Source organism: Patagioenas fasciata, chromosome 34 (genome assembly GCF_037038585.1).
Source record: "Patagioenas fasciata isolate bPatFas1 chromosome 34, bPatFas1.hap1, whole genome shotgun sequence".
Lineage (NCBI taxonomy): Eukaryota > Metazoa > Chordata > Aves > Columbiformes > Columbidae > Patagioenas > Patagioenas fasciata.
In genome coordinates, this window is record NC_092553.1 from 3,722,381 (window position 1) to 3,737,009 (window position 14,629).

Sequence of the window (14,629 nt, forward strand, 5' to 3'; positions counted from 1 at the left end):
ATCCCCCCACAGGAGAGGCAGTTTCCCGCCGTGGGTGCAGCAGACCCGGGTGTGAGTGGCTGGGGGGGGGTCCCCGGGCGGCCTCCGCCCCCCCCACCCCCGATCACGGCCAACGGCGACGGCACCGCTGCTGAGCACTGACCGGGACCCCCGGGACCCCCCGGGACCCCCCGGGACCCCCCCGGGACCCCCCGGGACCCCCCCGGGACCCCGGCACCCGGCACCGGCAAGGGCTGCGGGCAAGGGCCCTCGTGCAAGGGACACTCGTGCAACGGGGTCTTGTGCAAGGGCTGCGTGCAAGGGCCCCCGTGCAAAGGCTGCTCATGCAATGGGGGGGGGGGGGGGGTCTTGTGCAAGGGACTCTCGTGCAAGGGACACTCATGCAACGGGGTCTTGTGCAAGGGCTCCCCGTGCAAAGGCTGCTGGTGCAAGGGACTCTCATGCACTGGGGTCTTGAGCAAGGGCTCCTCGTGCAAAGGCTGCTCGTGCAAGGGCTCTTCGTGTGAGGGCTCCTCGTGCAAGGGACCCTCGTGCAACAGGAGCCTCGCGTGAGGTGGGGCTGGCTGGGGGGGGAGGGGGCTTGTGCAAGGTGGGGGACCCTTGTGCAAGGCTCCTCGTGCAGTGGCCTCTGGGCCACGTGCAAGCAGCTCCTTGTGCACCAGGACGGGGGGGGGGGGGGGGGGGGGGGTGGAACCCTCGTGCGACAGCTGCTTGTGCGATGGGAACGAGGAGCTGGATGTGCAAGGTGGGGGGGACAGGGAGGCCTTGTGCACCATCAGCTCCTCGTGCAACGCACCACGGCGGGGGTGGGGACGCCACACACACACAAAACCCCTCGTGCACCAGGACACCCCCCCCCCCCCCCCCCGCCCCCCACCATTGTGCATTACCCCTCATCACCCCCCCCCCCCCGTGCACCGGGACCCTCGTGCACCAACCAGCTCCTCGTGCATCGCCCGCCCGCTTGTGCACCGAGCCCCGCCCTCCTCGTGATCACGGCACGTGATTACCCCCCCTCAACGTGCAAAGGAACCAGAACCTTCCTCGTGCACACCCCCCCCCCCGCCCCCCCCCCCACCCCTGCCCCGTGCATTCACGTTCCCGCCTCCTCGTGCACAGGGATTGGACTTTTCCTCGTGCAACAGCTCCGGTCTCACCCCCCCTCGTTATTTTCTCTTGTGCACCATCTCCTTCATCCCCCTCCCCCCCCCCCCAAAGTGCACCAGGAGCCACAGGACTCCCCGCCCCCCCCACCTTGCACGTCCAGCTCCGTCGTGTCCCCGTGCACCAGGACCGGGTGTCCCCACGGTGTCACCAGGGGTCCCCGTGCACCACGAGCCTCTTGCACACGTTGGGGGGGAGCGGGGGGGGGGGATGGGGGGGGGAAGCTCCGTGCACCAGCAGCTTCGTGCAACGTCACCAGGGTGTCCCCGTGTGACGTCACCAGGGTGTCCCCGTGCGACGTCACCCGGGTGTCCACAGCATTGTCCCCCCCACCCCGTGCTCGGGGCGGTGTCACCTCCTGCATCACGTGATCCGCCCCCCCCCCCCCCCCCCCCCCCCCCCAGCCCTAGCACAAGGGGCACTGCAGGGGGCGCTTTGTGCATCATAGGGGATCCCCCCCCCCCGCCCCCCCGCACCGGGACCCCATTCACCGGGACCACCCCCCAGCACTGGGACCCCCCCCCCCCCCCCCGGGCTCCCCAAAGCACTGGGATCCCCCCCCCCATTGCATTTGGACCCCCCCCGTTCCCCGGGACTCGCCCAATGCACCGGGACCCCCATTCACCAGGACCCCCCCACTCTCAACCCCCGATGCACCACGACCCCCGTTCACCAGGCACCCCCCCCCCCCCCAGCGCCCCCCAATGTACCAGACCCCCCCCCATTCACCCCCCCCGAATGCACCGGGACCTCCCCCGCCCCCCCATCCAGTTCCGCCGCTGCCGATGCCCCCCACCCGGTGCCTCCGGTGCCCCCCGGCGCAGCCCCCCCGGCGCAGCCCCCCCGGTGCAGCCCCCCGGTGCCCCCGTCCCGGTGCAGCCCCGACAATCGCCCCCGCGGGCGGCCCCCGGGGGTCTGGGCTGGCTCCAAACCCCCCCCGGGCCCGCGGAGCCTTTAATAAAATCGGATGGTCTTGTAGACACGCCCACGGGGGCGGGGCTTGGGAGGGGCGGGGCTGGGAGAAGTGGGCGGGGTTTGGGAGGGGCGGAGCTGGGAGAGGGGGCACGGCTTCAGAGGGGCGGGGCGGAGGTGAGGGGCGGGGCTCGGAGATGGGGTGCGGCCTGGGAGGGGCGGGGCAGAGGTGAAAGGTGGGTGGGGCTGGGAGAGGGGGCGGGGCTTGGGAGGGGCGGAGCTGGGAGAGGGGGCACGGCTTCAGAGGGGCGGGGCGGAGGTGGGAAGTTGGGTGGGGCTAGGAAAGAGGTGTGGTATATGAGGGGCGGGGCGAGGGGCGGGGCTTGGGGGGGTGGGCCTGGGAGATGGGGCGCGGCTTCAGAGGGGCGGGGCAGAGGTGAGAAGGAGGGTGGGGCTGGGAGGGGGGCGGGGTTTGGGAGGGGCGGGGCGGAGGTGGGTGGGACTGAGACGGGGGTGGGACTTGGGAGGGGCAGGGCTGGAACAGGGGGCGCGGTTTGGGAGGGGCGGGGCTTGGGAGGGGCAGGGCAGAGGTAGGTGGGGCTGGGACAGGGGGCGGACCTTGGGAGGGGCGGGGTGGAGGTGGGAAGGTGGGGCGGGGCTGGGACGGGGGCAGGGCTTGGAGGGGCGGGGCTTGGATGGGAAGGTGGGTGGGGCTTGGGAGGGGTGGGGCTGGGACAGGAGGCGGAGCTTGAGGGGCGGGGCGGAAGTGGGAAGGTGGGTGGGGCTTGGGGGGCTGGACTGGGGGAGGGGTGGGGCTTGGGAGAGGCGGGGCGGGAGAGCGGGTGGGGCTTGGAAGGGGCGGGGCTGGCAGAGGGGGCGGGACTGAGAGGGGCGGGCCGGAGGTGGGTGGGATTTGGAGAAGGGGCGGGGCTTGAGGGGGCGGGGCTTCGGGAGGGGCGGGGCTGGGAAAGGGGGAGGGGCTGGGAGACGGAGGGGCGGGAAGGTGGGCGGGGCTGGGACAGGGGGTGGGGCTTGTGGGGGCGGGGCTTCCCGGGCTATAGGTTAAGGGGGGGGGGGGGTCCTCCCGTTCTCCCCCACCAGCACCAGCCCCCCTGTGCTTTCTGGCCACGCCCCTCGCTCCTCCCCCCTCCCGAAGCCCCGCCCCCATCAGGCCGACCCGGAGCAGTCAATATTTATCGACGTTAAAAAAGCCACAAAATCGACTCAAATTACAAAAAAAGAGGAAAAAAAAAGAAAATAAATGGGGGGCAGGGGGTGACACGGACCCCTACCCCCCCCCCCCCACCAAAGCGTCCGGAGGCGGGGGGGGGGGGCACCCAGAGTCACGGTGGCGGGGGGGGGAGGGGGTGGGGTCACCTGTGGACCCAGGAGTCCGGGCGGTGACACGGGGCGGGGTGAGGGTGACACGGGGGACACGGGGACAGTCCCAGCTCAGCACCGTTCACACACAACAGCGACACGGGGCGGGGGGGGGGGGGCGCACACCGGGGACAGGGGTCTTTGGGGGGGAGGGGACCCAGGTGTCCGGGAGGGGCGGGGCGTGGGGGGGGGGGGGGGGGGGCAGGATGGGACCCAAACGTCCAGATGTGATGGGACAGGAACATCTGGGCACAACGAGCCCCAGTTATCCAGGGACAGGACCCAACTGTCCAGGCAGGATGGGACCCAGGGGTCCAGATGTGGAGGGACCCATCATCTGGGCACCATGAGCCCCAGGGTTCCAGGACCCAACTGTCCGGGCAGGATGGGACCCAGAGGTCCAGATGTGGCAGCACCCATCATCTGGGCACAACAACCCGCAGGGTGCCAGGACCCAACCACCCAGATGTGATGGGACCTGGATGTCCAGATGTGGAAGGACCCCACCATCTGGGCACAATGAGCCTCAATCATCCAGGGTTCCAGGACCCAACTGTCTGGGCAGGATGGGACCCAGAGGTCCAGATGTGGCAGCACCCATCATCTGGGCACGAGCCCCAGGGTTCCAGGACCCAACTGTCCGGGCAGGATGGGACCCAAACGCCCAGATGTGGCGGGACCCATCCTCTGGGCACAGCACCCCCCGTGGCCACCCGAGCACCCCCCGCCCCCTCACCCCTTCCCCCCTCCCCCCCCGTCGCCCCCACCCTCCCCCCACTCGCCCCCCGCGCCGTTGCCGTTGCCGCCGTTGCCGTTGCCGTTGCCGCCGTGGCGGTGGCGCCGCTCGCAGTGGCCGCGGTGGCGCATGAAGCTGTCGCGCCACATGAAGCGCTTGGCGCAGGCGTCGCAGGCGTAGGGCTTGAGCCCCGTGTGCGTCTTCATGTGCTCGGTGAGGTGGTGCTTCATCTTGAACTTCTTGGCGCAGAGCGGGCAGCCGAAGGGCCGCAGGTTCAGGTGCATGTTCACGTGCCGGTCCCGCATGCTCCGGTGCGAGAAGGCCTTGCCGCAGTGGCACATGAAGATCTTGGCGCCGTCGCCCGCCCCGCCGGCCACGGCCACCGCGCCGTGCTGCGCCGCGCCCAGCGCCAGCAAAGGGTTGCCCTGCATGTCCACGGGCAGCAGCGCCCGCGGCGCCGCCAGCGCCCCGGGCTCCTCCAGCGCCTCGTAGGGCGACGCGAAGTCCTCGGAGGACTCGCAGAAGTTCACCTGCTCCTCCAGCTTGGGGGGCGCGGCGGCGGCGGCGCCCGCGGGCCCCTCGGCCGGGTCCTCGTCCTCCTCGCAGGTCAGCACCAGGTCCTCCTGCAGCCACTCCTGCTTCACGTAGACCCACTGCTTGTGCGGGACGATGCTGGGCTGCACGTAGAGGGGGCGCCGGGGGTCCCCGTCGTCCGCGCCCGGCGCCTCGGGGTCCGCGCGCGGCGGCGCCGCCCTGGGGGGCTCGGGGGCGTCGCGGGGGCTGCAGTAGTTGGTGCTGCTGGGGGACTGGCTGTCGCTGGAGGGGCCGCGCAGGGACGAGGAGGAGGAGGCGGAGGAGGCGGAGGACGGCGGCCCCGGCGCCGCGCGGCGCTCGCGGAGCAGCTCGGTGCACTTGTCCACGATGTGCCACATCTGCAGGACGCTGCCCACCGTCAGCAGGTTGACGACGTCCTCGGGCGCCATGGATAGGCGGCCCGTGTAGGCCGAGCCCAGCACGGTCTCGAAGGCGCCGGGGTCCATGGCGCCGGGGAGCACGATGGTGCTCATGTTCTTGAGCAGCACCTGGTCGTGGAAGAAGGGCGAGGAGGCGGCCAGCACGGCGCGGTGCGCGCGGAACACGCGGCCCTGCACGTGGATGGAGACGTCGCACAGCGTCCCCTCCTGGCGCTGCCGGTTCAGGTTGGCCAGGAGCGCGCCCGGCACCTCGGGGAAGTCCACGTGCACCAGCGCCGGGCTGCGCGCCATGGCGGCTCTGCGGGCGACACGGCCGTCGGGACGGGACACGGGCGCCCACCCGAACCCGCTCCGAACCCCCGAGTTCTGACCCAAACCCGCTCCGAACCCCCGAGTTCTGACCCAAACCAGCTCCGAACCCCCGAGTTCTGACCCAAACCAGCTCCAAAATGCTCAATTCTGACCCAAACTGGTGCGAAACCCCTGAGTTCTGACCCAAACCTTTTCCAAACCGGCTCCACAACCACTGAGTTCTGACCCAAACCGGCTCCGAAACGCTCAATTCGGACCCAAACTGGCTCCAAAACCACTGAGTTCTGACCCAAACTGGCTCCAAAACCACTGAGTTCTGACCCAAACTGGAGCCAAAACCACTGAGTTCTGACCCAAACTGGCACCAAAACCACTGAGTTCTGACCCAAACTGGCTCCAAACCACTGAGTTCTGACCCAAACTGGCTCCAAACCACTGAGTTCTGACCCAAACTGGCTCCAAGCCCCGAGTTCTCACCAATCCGGCTCCGAATCTATCGGCTCTGCCCCACGTTTTCACCAAACCCCCACAATTGTGCCCCAAAACCTCTGCAATCTGCTCCCAACCCCCATATGGCCCCTATAGCCCCCTCTTCCCTATAGCACCAACCTATGCACCCAGTCCCCATGGCTCCTATGGATCCCATAGCACTCCCACAGCCCCTATAGACCCCATAGCACTCCCATGGCCCCTACAGCCCCCACAGCCCCTATAGACCCCATAGCACTCCCACCACCCCTATAGACCCCATAGCACTCCCACCACCCCTATAGACCCCATAGCGCTCTCACAGCCCCTATAGCCCCCACAGTGCTCCCACAGCCCCTATAGCCCCCACAGTGCTCCCATGGCCCCTATAGACCCCACAGTGCTCCCACGGCCCCTATAGACCCCACAGTGCTCCCACAGCCCCTATAGACCCCACAGTGCTCCCACGGCCCCTATAGACCCCACAGTGCTCCCACGGCCCCTAAAGCCCCCATAGCGCTCTCACAGCCCCTATAGCCCCCACAGTGCTCCCACGGCCCCTATAGACCCCACAGTGCTCCCACGGCCCCTATAGCCCCCACAGTGCTCCCATGGCCCCTATAGCCCCACGGCCCCTATAGCCCCCACACCACACTCCCTGTACCCCAGGTCCCTAAAGCCCCTATAGACTCCCCCACACCCCTATAGCCCCTATACCCCCCCAACAGCGCCAGGAGCTGCAGCCTCAGGCCCTATAGACTCTTCTATACCCCCAGCTCCTATAGCCCAGAGCCCTACACACCCCCCTATAGCTCTTATACCCCTGTGCCTATAGCTGCTGCCCCCATGGACTCCCCTCTACACCTCCTATAGCACCAGCGCCTACAGCCCCTCCACCCTGGGCACCTACACACCCCCACATAGCTTTTCTACACCGCTGGACCCCTATAGACGCCTCTATACCCCTCACCCCTATAGACCACACACCCTGGCCCCTATGGACGCCCCTACAGCCCCCACATACCCTCCCGCAGCCCGGCCCCTATAGCCCCTATAGGGTCCCCCACAGCCCCTGCACCCCCGGCCCCCCCGAGCTCCCCCCCCCACCCCTATAGCCCCCATAGGTTCCCCCCCCGCCCCCCCGGCCCCGCCCCCGCCCCGCCCCCCGCTCACCCGCTCCGGGGCTCAGGGCGCCGCCGCCATCTTGGGCTCCGCGCGAGGCCACGCCCCCTCCCGGGCCACGCCTCCGCCCGCCTTAAAGGCGCCGCGGCCTGCGTGGCCCCGCCCCCTCGCGTCACCGTGGCTCCACCCCTCTCAGGCCCCGCCCACCCGAGGCTCTTAAAGGCACCGCGGTAAGAAAAACGGGAGGTTTTATTGGGTGGGCGGGGCCAAGCGGAGGGAGCGGGCGGGGCCAGCCCGAAAAGGGGGCGTGGCCGGCCCGGAAAGGGGCGGGGTCAGTCCGAGTCCGACAGCACGATGATCTCCTCGGGGTCGCACTGGGTCGCCACGCTGGTCTGGGGGGACACGGGGGGTCCCCGAACCCCGGGGGGGGTCACGTGGGGCGGGGACCCCCCAGGGACAGAACAGGGGCCCCCCCCCAAACACAGGGACCCCCAGGGCAGGACAAGGACCCCCCCACCCCAACACAGGGACCCCCAGGGACAGGACAGGGACCCCCCCACCCCAACACAGGGACCCCCCCCCCACCAACACAGGGACCCCCAGGGATAGGACAGGGACATCCCCCCCCCACCCCAACACAGGGACCCCCCCCCCCCCAACACAGGGACCCCCAGGGATAGGACAGGGACATCCCCCCCCCACCCAACACAGGGACCCCCAGGGCAGGACAGGGACCCCCCCCACTCCCCAGCACAGGGACCCCGGTGCCCCTCACCTTGCAGACCTTGGGGGCGCGGGGGGGGCTGCCCGGGGGGGGGTCCCGGGGGGGCTCCCCTGGGAGCTGCTCACCAGGTCCCTCCCGGGGGAGTCGGCCCGGGTGGAATCGGGGAGGGGGCTGCGGGGGGGGCGGGGGCTCAGCCCCCCGGGACCCCCCCCCGCCTCCTCCTCCTCCGAGCCCAGGGGGGGGCTGGGGGGAACACCCCAAATTACCCCCTGCCCCCCCCGACCCCATCGATCCCCCCATTGCCCCCCCAGGACCCCCAACTCTCCCACCCCAGACCCCATTTTACCCCCAAATCCTGCCCCCCCAACCCCTGTTACCCCCCCAGAGCCCTTTACCCCCCCCAAGGATCCCCCAAGCCCCCCGACCCCCCAACCCCATTTACCCCCCCCTCAGGACCCCATTTACCCCCCATGACCTCGTTAACCCCCCAGACCCCTTTACCCCCCAACAAGGATCCCTCAACCCCCCAACCCCATCGACCCCCCCCTCAGGACCCCATTTACTCTCCCAGATCCCTCTACCCCCCCCAAGGATCCCCCAACCCCCCAGGACCCTCTTCTACCCCCCCGACCCCCTTTCCCCCCCCAGGACCCCCAGCCCCCCCTACCTGTCCCCCTGGGGAGGGTCCAAGCGGCTCCGTTTCCGGGGGGGGGTCTCGGCGCCCCCGTTCAAACTGGTGGAGCTGATGCCCCCCCCCTCCCCCGCCCCTCCCCCCCGTTCTCCAAGGGCTTCGGGTCCTCCGGGGGGGTCAGGGGGCGTTTCCCTTTGTGGGGGGGGGGACCCCAAAGCGCGGGGACCCCCCCGCCCCCCCCGTCCTTGTCCTGCTGGGGGTGGAGCCGGGAGCAGGCGGGGGGGGGCGGGGGGGGCTCGGAGGGCTGTGGGGAGGGGGGGGCGGTGGTGGGGGGGCTGGGGGGGGGGCGGGGGGGTCTCCACGGGCAGCGCCTCGATCTCCAGCACAAAGAGCTCGGGGGGCTCCTTCCTCCCCTCCTCCTCCTCCTCCTCCTCCGCGGCGGGGGGCGGGGTCCGCGCGGCACCTTTGGGTGGGGGGGGACATTGGGGGTGAGGAGGGGACACATTGGGGGTGGGGGGGCGCCCCCTGTCCCCCCCGCGTCACCGGGTCACCCACCCTGTGTGGCGGCTCCGCGGCCTTCGGCCCCGCGCTGCTGCTCCTCCTCCTCCTCCTCGTCCTCCTCGGGCTCCTCCTCGTCCTCCTCGTCCTCCTCCTCATCTTCCTCCTCCTCCTCGTCCTCCTCGTCCTCCTCGTCCGGCTCCTCCTCGTCTTCCTCCGACTCCGACTCCGACTCCTCCTCCTCCTCCTCCTCGCGCTGCCGCCCCGGCGCCTCCGCCCTCCTCTGCGGGACAGCACGAGAGCGGCGTCGTGCTGGACCTGGGCCTGGGCCTGGGCCTTGACCTTGGCCTGGGCCTTGACCTTGACCTGGACCTTAACCCACGTCTTGACTTGGGCCTTGACCTGAACCTTGACCTGGGCCTTGACCTGAACCTTGATCTTGACCCAGGTCTGGACCTGGACTTTGATCTTGACCTGGAGCTTCACCCAGGTCTTGACTTGGGCCTTGACCTGGACCCAGGCCTGGGCTTGGGCCTTGATCTTGACCTGGGTATTGATTTGGGCCTTGATCTTGACCTGAACCTTGACCTGGGCCTTGACCTGGACCCAGGCCTGGCCTTGGGCCTTGATCTTGACCTGGGTATTGACTTGGGCCTTGATCTTGACCTGAACCTTGACCTGGGCCTTGACCTGGACCCAGGCCTGCCCTTGGGCCTTGATCTTGACCTGGGTATTGACTTGGGCCTTGATCTTGACCTGAACCTTGACCTGGGCCTTGACCTGGACCCAGGCCTGGCCTTGGGCTTTGATCTTGACCTGGGCCTTGACTTGGGCCTTGAACTGGTCCCAGGCCTGGCCTTACTTGGGCCTTGATCTTGACCTGGACCTTGACCTGGACTTGGGTCTTGACCTGCACCTTGATCTTGACCTGGACCCAGGCCTGGACTTGGCCCTTGACCTTGACCTGGGTATTGACTCAGGCCTTGACCTTGGCCTTGATCGTGACCTGGACCTTGACCTGGACCCAGGCCTGGCCTTGGGCCTTGACCTGGGTATTGACTCAGGCCTTGACCTTGGCCTTGATCGTGACCTGGACCTTGACCTGGACCCAGGTGTGGACTTGGCCCTTGACCTTGACCTGGACCCAGGCCTGGCCTTGGGCCTTGACCTTGACCTGGACCCAGGTCTGGACTTGGGCCTTGAACTTGACCTGGACCCAGGCCTGGCCTTGGCCCTTGACCTTGACCTGGACCCAGGCCTGGCCTTGGGCCTTGACCTTGACCTGGACCCAGGCCTGGCCTTGGGCCTTGACCTTGACCTGGACCCAGGTCTGGACTTGGGCCTTGAACTTGACCTGGACCCAGGCCTGGCCTTGGCCCTTGACCTTGACCTGGACCCAGGCCTGGCCTTGGGCCTTGACCTTGACCTGGGTATTGACTCAGGCCTTGCCCTTGCCCTTGCCCTTGCCCTTGCCCCGGGCCTTCCCGGCCGCGCCCCCGCCCCCGCATCCCGCTCACCGGGGGGGTCCCGGGGGGGCCCCTGTGCCGCGCCCCCCGGCGCCGCCCCCGCTCCTCCTCCTCGCTCTCGTCCTGCAGCTGCGCGAAGTGCGCGATGACCCCGTCCAGGCGCGTCAGCGCCACCCAGCGGTTCCGCCGCAGCCGCTTGGCCAGCGCGGGGTCGGCCAGCGCCGGGTCGGTGCCTGCGGGGCGCGAGGACAACGGGCACGTGGGGACACGGGGACATGGGGGATATGGGGATATGGGGGACATGGGGGACATCGGGGATATGGGGGACATGGGGGACATCGGGGATATGAGGGACATGGGGGATACGGGGGATATGGGGGACATGGGGGATATGGGGATATGGGGGACATGGGGGATATGGGGATATGGGGGACATGGGGGACATCGGGGATATGGGGGACATGGGGGATATGGGGGATATGGGGACATGGGGGACATTGGGGATATGGGGACATGGGGGACAATGGGGGATATGGGGGACATGGGGGATATGGGGACATGGGGGACATGGGGGATATGGGGACATGGGGGACATGGGGACGTGAGGGACAATGGGGGATATGGGGACATGGGGGACATGGGGGACATGGGGGATATGGGGACATGGGGGACATGGGGGATATGGGGGATATGGGGACATGGGGATACGGGGGACATGGGGATACGGGGACACGGGGGACATGGGGATACGGGGACACGGGGGACACAGGGGACATGGGGGTCAGGGGAGACACGGGGGGATATGGCTCCGCCCACAGGCTCCGCCCCCACCCCACAGGCTCCGCCCCCATACCGCAGGCTCCGCCCTCACTCCATGGTCTCCACCCCCACCCCACGGGCTCCACCCCCCACCTCATGGGCTCCGCCCCCACCCCACAGGCTCCGCCCCCATACCGCAGGCTCCGCCCTCACTCCATGGTCTCCACCCCCACCCCACGGGCTCCACCCCCCACCTCATGGGCTCCGCCCCCACCTCACAGGCTCCGCCCCTGCCCCACAGGCTCCGCCCCCAATGGGCAGCCCCATTGACTCCATCACCCCACCACGGACTCCACCCCCACCCCACAGGCTCCGCCCCCACCCCACAGGCTCCACCCCCAACGGGTGGGCCCCATTGACTCCATCGCCCCACCCCGGACTCCATCACCCCCCGCAGGCTCCGCCCCCTCCGCGAGCCCCGCCCCTACCCGGCCGGTACTGGTCGGTGAGGTGGCTGCCGAAGTTGTAGACCAGGTCGAGGTGCCGGCGCTCCTGGAGCCGGTTGCCCACCTCGCGGAAGGCGTCCTGCGCCATGTTCTCCATCTGCCGCGGCGCCAGCCCCAGCCCGTGCCGCGCGCTGGCCTTCTGGATCACCTTGAGGATGTCGCCGTAGTCGGGGAAGGCGTCGGGGCGGTTGATGAAGCGCTCGATGCGCCGGTTCACCTCGGGGTAGCGGGTGCCGCGGTAGTGGATGCGCTGCTCGATGACGCGGCCGGTCAGGCTGCTGCAGCGCTTGAGCTGGCACAGCCGCTCGAAGATGCGCATCATGCGGCGCTTGAGCCGGCTCTCCTGCAGGTACGTGGAGTCCGCGCTGTCCAGCTCCGCCAGGTCCAGCTCGCGCTCCTGCAGCCGCCGGATCTCGCCGGTGTAGACGCGCAGCAGGTTCTCCAGGTAGCGGATCTGGCGCTTGGAGCCGCCGGGGGGGCGCGGGGCGGCGGCGGAGGTGGAGGCGCCGGGGGGCGAGGGAGGCGCCGGGGGCTGCGGCGCCGCGGGGGGCGCGGGGAGCAGCGGGAGCTTGCGGCGCAGCGTGTGCGCCTTGAGCACGGTGCAGAGCTCGTTGATGTAGACGTAGACCTTGGCGCGGCGCGCGCGCACGCGGGCCAGGCAGCGGCTCAGCACGTTGCGCAGCTCGGCCGACGCCAGGAACGCCGGGGACGCCTTCTGGTGGCGCCCGGACAGGAACGGGACCACCTCGGGGTGCTCCTCGGTCAGGCGGGCGCACAGCTCCAGGAACTGCGGGGACACGGGGGACATGGGGACATTAGGACATGGGGACATCAGGGGACAGCAGGGGACATTGGGGACATTAGGACATGGGGACATTGGGGGACATGGGGACCTCGGGGTGCTCCTCGGTCAGGCGGGCGCACAGCTCCAGGAACTGCGGGGACACGGGGGACATGGGGACATGGGGACATTAGGACATGGGGACATTGGGGGACAGCAGGGGACATTGGGGGACATTAGGGGACAGCAGGGGACACCGGGGAAGATCGGGGTGACGCTGAGGGGACACCGAGGGGACACTGGGATGACACTGAGGGGACAGAGGGACCATGGGGTGACACTGGGGTGACAGAGACCAAGGGGACACTGGGGTGACACCAGGGTGAGACTGAGGGGACACTGCGGGGACACTGGGGGGACACTGAGGGGACAGAGACCAAAGTGACACTGGGGGGACACTGGGGGGACAGAGACCAAAGTGACACTGGGGGGACACTGAGGGGACACTGGGGGGGCACTGGGGGGGCACTGGGGGGGCACTGGGGGGACACTGGGGGGACAATGGAGGGACACTGGGGGGACACTGGGGGACACTGGGGGGACAATGGAGGGACACTGGGGGGACACTGGGGGGGCACTGGGGGGACACTGGGGGGACACTGGGGGGACACTGGGGGGGCACTGGGGGGACACTGGGGGGACACTGGGGGACACTGGGGGGACACTGGGGGGGCACTGGGGGGCACTGGGGGGGCACTGGGGGGACACTGGGGGGACACTGGGGGACACTGGGGGGACACTGGGGGGGCACTGGGGGGCACTGGGGGACACTGGGGGACACTGGGGGGACACTGGGGGGGCACTGGGGGGGACTGGGGGACACTGGGGGACACTGGGGGGACCCGGAGGTGCCACCGCGGGCACAGAAATATCCCCGGGGTGTCCTCGTCACCCCCCAGGGGGACAGGGACCCATTTTGGGGACCCAGAGAAGGGGGGGGCAGGTGGCACCGGGGGGGTCGACACCCTGGGGAGGGGACCCCCCCAGTGACCCCACAATGACCCCCCCAGTGCCCCCCGTGCCCCCCCTCACCTCCTGGAACAGCCGCTCGTTCTCCTCCCTGTAGGCGCCCCCCCCCTGCTCCGCACTTTGGGGGCTCCCGGGGGGGGCGGAGGGGCCGGGGGGCTCCTCGGGGGGCGGGGGGGCCGGGGGTTCCGGGGGGGGCGGGGTGGGGGTCCCCTCGTCGTCCTCATCCAGAACGATGATGCCGCTGGGGGGGGGCGGGGCGGCCATGGCCCGGTTTGGGGGTTCAGGGGCGCGGGGACATCACGGGGGGGGGGGGCCCAAAGCGCCTCGCGGGGGCTCCTGAGGGGCAGAGACGGGGGGGTCAGGACCCCAAAAACCCCCTGAACCCCAACACTGAACCCCCCGCGCTGCACCCCCCGAACCGCAACCCCCCCGCACCCCAAAATGGGGAACTCCGACCCCCCCACCCCCATATTCACCGTTAACCCCAACCCCCCCGCACCCCGAAATGGGGAACTCCGACCCCCCCCCAATGTTCACCGTGAACCCCAACGCCCCCGCCCCCCCGGGTCTCCGCACCCCAAACTCTGCCCCCCCCGTCCTCACCCCCCCCCGGCTCCCCCCGAGCCCCCAAATCCGCCCCCGGCCCCGCCCCCCCCGGTTCCTCACCGCCTCCCGCTCGCTCCTCGCGCCGCCGCCGCTGCCCGGCCCCGCCGCGCACTGCGCAGGACCGGAAGTGGCCGCCGGTGGGGCCGGGGGAGCGGGCGCCGCCATGATACCGTACAAGGCGGGCGGGGTGCGGGGGTTGCGGGGTAGAAGGACGGAGCAGCCAATCAACGCGCCGCTTCACATCCGGGGCAGCGCCGCCATGTTGGCGCACGGCGACAGCGAGCGCGGCCGGTAGCGGTGGCTTCCCCCCCCCCCGCCGCCCCCGCGCCGGCGCCGCCATTTTGCGGCCACAGAACGTCCGCGCTCGCCGCGCTCATCCCGGGGGGTGGAGGTGAAGCGGGACGGGGGGGTGAGGCCGCAGCCGCACCCGGTGCCGCTTCTTCAGCGCCGGGAGCTGCGAGCGGCGACCGGGAGGGCGAGGCCGCGATGCGCATGCACCGGGGAGGCGGTGCTACGGCGGCCGGGAGGGGCCGCGCCGAGCTCACGCATGCGCAGCGCGCC

The 14,629-nt window shown here is 70.0% G+C and overlaps 4 protein-coding genes across 21 annotated transcripts in view; 1 reads left to right on the forward strand and 3 right to left on the reverse strand.

Annotated features, from left to right (window-relative positions):
- The window catches only part of SYNGAP1 (synaptic Ras GTPase activating protein 1), a 35,758-nt gene extending 35,213 nt beyond the window's left edge, over positions 1 to 545 (forward strand). For 12 of the 17 annotated variants that reach the window (XM_071800945.1, XM_071800933.1, XM_071800934.1 and 9 more), the window contains one exon: positions 13 to 508. In XM_071800945.1, the coding sequence (XP_071657046.1) occupies positions 13 to 141 (129 nt within the window). In that variant the 3' untranslated portion in view covers positions 142 to 508. Of the gene's footprint in view, positions 1 to 12 lie in introns of all 17 variants that reach the window. The other 5 variants (XM_071800930.1, XM_071800935.1, XM_071800932.1 and 2 more) reach the window with 2 other exon arrangements.
- Positions 546 to 3,256: 2,711 nt separating this feature from the next.
- Positions 3,257 to 7,220, reverse strand: ZBTB22 (zinc finger and BTB domain containing 22). Its single transcript, XM_071800995.1, has 2 exons — positions 7,120 to 7,220; positions 3,257 to 5,464 (listed from the first exon to the last, which is right to left on the reverse strand). Exon 2 carries the CDS (start codon positions 5,455 to 5,457, stop codon positions 4,189 to 4,191), a length of 1,269 nt encoding a protein of 422 aa, XP_071657096.1. The 5' UTR covers positions 5,458 to 5,464; positions 7,120 to 7,220; the 3' UTR covers positions 3,257 to 4,188.
- On the reverse strand, positions 7,132 to 14,512 carry DAXX (death domain associated protein). 2 transcript variants are annotated; one of them, XM_071800961.1, is made up of 8 exons: positions 14,129 to 14,512; positions 13,526 to 13,798; positions 11,635 to 12,439; positions 10,439 to 10,620; positions 8,979 to 9,204; positions 8,460 to 8,886; positions 7,844 to 7,963; positions 7,132 to 7,460 (listed from the first exon to the last, which is right to left on the reverse strand). In XM_071800961.1, the coding sequence occupies exons 2-8, from the start codon at positions 13,724 to 13,726 to the stop codon at positions 7,241 to 7,243; spliced, it is 2,181 nt and encodes a 726-aa protein (XP_071657062.1). In that variant the 5' UTR covers positions 13,727 to 13,798; positions 14,129 to 14,512; the 3' UTR covers positions 7,132 to 7,240. The 2 variants fall into 2 exon arrangements, with proteins under 2 accessions (XP_071657062.1, XP_071657061.1); XM_071800960.1 differs by having other exon boundaries at positions 7,844 to 8,035.
- LOC139826041 (uncharacterized) lies at positions 9,165 to 10,429 on the reverse strand. The gene is made up of 2 exons (XM_071800896.1): positions 10,198 to 10,429; positions 9,165 to 10,167 (listed from the first exon to the last, which is right to left on the reverse strand). The coding sequence occupies exons 1-2, from the start codon at positions 10,427 to 10,429 to the stop codon at positions 9,404 to 9,406; spliced, it is 996 nt and encodes a 331-aa protein (XP_071656997.1). The 3' UTR covers positions 9,165 to 9,403.
- Positions 14,513 to 14,629: the final 117 nt, after the last annotated feature.

Coding starts and splice junctions, on each gene's coding strand:
- ZBTB22 (XM_071800995.1), bottom strand. CDS start 5,457: ATGGCGCGCAGCCCGGCGCTGGTGCACGTGGACTTCCCCGAGGTGCCG.
- DAXX (XM_071800960.1), bottom strand. CDS start 13,726: ATGGCCGCCCCGCCCCCCCCCAGCGGCATCATCGTTCTGGATGAGGAC. Junction 12,440..13,525: donor ACGAGCGGCTGTTCCAGGAG/GTGAGGGGGGGC, acceptor GTGTCCCCGCAG/TTCCTGGAGCTGTGCGCCCG. Junction 9,205..10,438: donor GCCCCCCCGGGACCCCCCCG/GTGAGCGGGATG, acceptor GCTGTCCCGCAG/AGGAGGGCGGAGGCGCCGGG.
- LOC139826041 (XM_071800896.1), bottom strand. CDS start 10,429: ATGCGGGGGCGGGGGCGCGGCCGGGAAGGCCCGGGGCAAGGGCAAGGG. Junction 10,168..10,197: donor AGGCCTGGGTCCAGGTCAAG/GTCAAGGCCCAA, acceptor GCCTGGGTCCAG/GTCAAGGTCAAGGGCCAAGG.